Source organism: Capsicum annuum, unplaced genomic scaffold, assembly GCF_002878395.1.
Source record: "Capsicum annuum cultivar UCD-10X-F1 unplaced genomic scaffold, UCD10Xv1.1 ctg21782, whole genome shotgun sequence".
In the NCBI taxonomy this organism is placed as follows: Eukaryota; Viridiplantae; Streptophyta; class Magnoliopsida; order Solanales; family Solanaceae; genus Capsicum; species Capsicum annuum.
The window spans coordinates 1-2,073 of NW_025827757.1; the positions used below are offsets into that span (position 1 = coordinate 1).

General features: G+C 32.2%; 1 protein-coding gene across 1 annotated transcript; it reads left to right on the forward strand.

Annotated features, from left to right (window-relative positions):
• Positions 1 to 417: 417 nt before the first annotated feature.
• On the forward strand, positions 418 to 2,073 carry LOC107869881 (the record flags this gene model as incomplete). Its single annotated transcript, XM_047402449.1, is given in 2 exon segments — positions 418 to 619; positions 1,889 to 2,073. Coding segments are annotated over 2 exon segments (353 nt in total), but the record flags the coding sequence as incomplete, so codon positions are not given.

The following is a 2,073-nucleotide window of genomic DNA, read 5'->3' on the forward strand; positions in this document are numbered from 1 at the left end:
AAAAAATAACCGGCCCGGGACCCAGAACCCTAAAACCCTAGGGCTTATCGGGCCGGGTCAAGCCCCGACCCGGCCCACTTGACAAGGACATGCTTATGTATTATGCCTTCGAAAAATCATAACTCAAAAACTAAACTTTACAAGTTTCAAACTTCAAAATCTATGATCAAAAGGGGCTAAGTTTCTCATCAAATTGCTTCAAATTTTAGTTTTACATTTAGGAATTGATTAGAACAGCTAGATCCACGAGTTGATTCTTCAATTTCACATTTGCAAGTTGTTTTTCCCAACACATCTAAGTTAAGTTAAGAGATTGCTTAAATATACAAACAAAAGATACCATTTGATTCCTTTCAAGCAACAATTTTTTCACAACAATATATATAATGATTGGAATTAATTCTTTTAATTTGTTTTTCACATTAGAAAAATACAAAAAAGGAAAACTATAATGGCTTTCCAAAAAGAGTACCTTGATTTGTTCTTGGTACCAAGTGGTCTAATTATTATGTTTGGTTATCATCTCTACTTGCTTTATAGATACCTAAAAGTTCCTCATACTACTGTTATGGGGTTTGAAAATAATGATAAAAGAGCTTGGGTTGAAAAAATTATGTTGGTAAGTTGAAACAAAAAATATATTCTTTTAATTTTTTGTCATAAAAATGTCTTCAAATTACATATTTCAATTTTTGCTTTGATTCTCTCTTTTGAATTCTTATGTTATTTAGTATGATGTTGATGATTGAAACATGATTAAATGAAAGACATGGGACTGAGGCGTAGTTATTGTTGCTTATTATCATATTTTTTATTGAGATAAAGCATTCAGTATCCCCTTGAACTATGGTCAAAATTGCTACGACACACTCCAACTTCAAATGGATCCTATTATCCCTGAACTCAATTTTAGCATATTTTTGTCACCCTTTTGTGCTGAGCCTGACATGAAACTTTTATTACATAAAAATGAGACTCACGTCAAAGGTGTCACATCAGCTAAAAATGTGCCACATCAACCAAAAAGGGTGACAAAAATACGCTAAAATTTAGCTCGAGGGTAATAGAATCCTTGTGAAGTTGGAGTATGTTATAGCAAATTTGTTCATAGTTCAAGAGTACTAGATGTTTTAGTCTTATTTATTTGTCGCAACGTCACTCGATATGTTTATTTAATTTGGATGACTATCAATAAGATCTTTACGACTTTCGTTCTTTTATATCTTGTTGTCTTATGCTAACTTTTATCTGAAAAATGCTCAGTACTCCATTCGTTTCTATCTGTTTGTCTATTGCTTTCCTTTTTAATCTGTTTTTAAAAAAAATTATATCTTTTCTTTTGTAGCAGCTCTTTAATTCCAACTTTTTATATGACATATTTAAAATAATAAGATTAAAGAAGATTGGTATATGACTGTGTTTTACATATCTTTAGTTTAAGACCACTAAATTCAAAAGTATTCTTTTGAGATAAGCATCCAGTACCCCCAAACTATGTCCAAAGTTGATACAGCACACTCTAACTTCACGGGGTCTATTACCCCTAAACTCAATTTTAGCGTATTTTTGTCACCCTTTTGTGCTAATATGACAACTTTATTACATAAAATGAGATCCACGTCAAAGATGCCACGTCGGCTAAAAAGGTTGACAAAAGGTAACAAGTCAGCTAAAAAGGTTGACAAAAATATACTAAAATTTAGTTCGGGGATAATAGGGACCCCGTGAAGTTGGAGTGTGTCGTAGCAAATTTGGTCATAATTCAGGGGTACTGGATGCTTTACTCACTTCTTTTCTTCCTTAAACTTCGTGACGAATCAAAACTAGATGAACAAATTGAAATAGACGGAGTAAACATTTGATTGAACTTTATGTTGAATTATTGCAGGATGATAAAAAGAACATTGATACAGCTCTAACTGTTCTAGGATCTAGTCTAAATGGAGCAACATTCTTGGCATCTATTTCACTAAGTTTAAGTTTTCTCATTGGAGCTTGGATGGCTAACAATAGTGTTTTCAGTAGTGAACTAATATATGGTGATACAAGATTAGAAACAATGTCAATCAAATT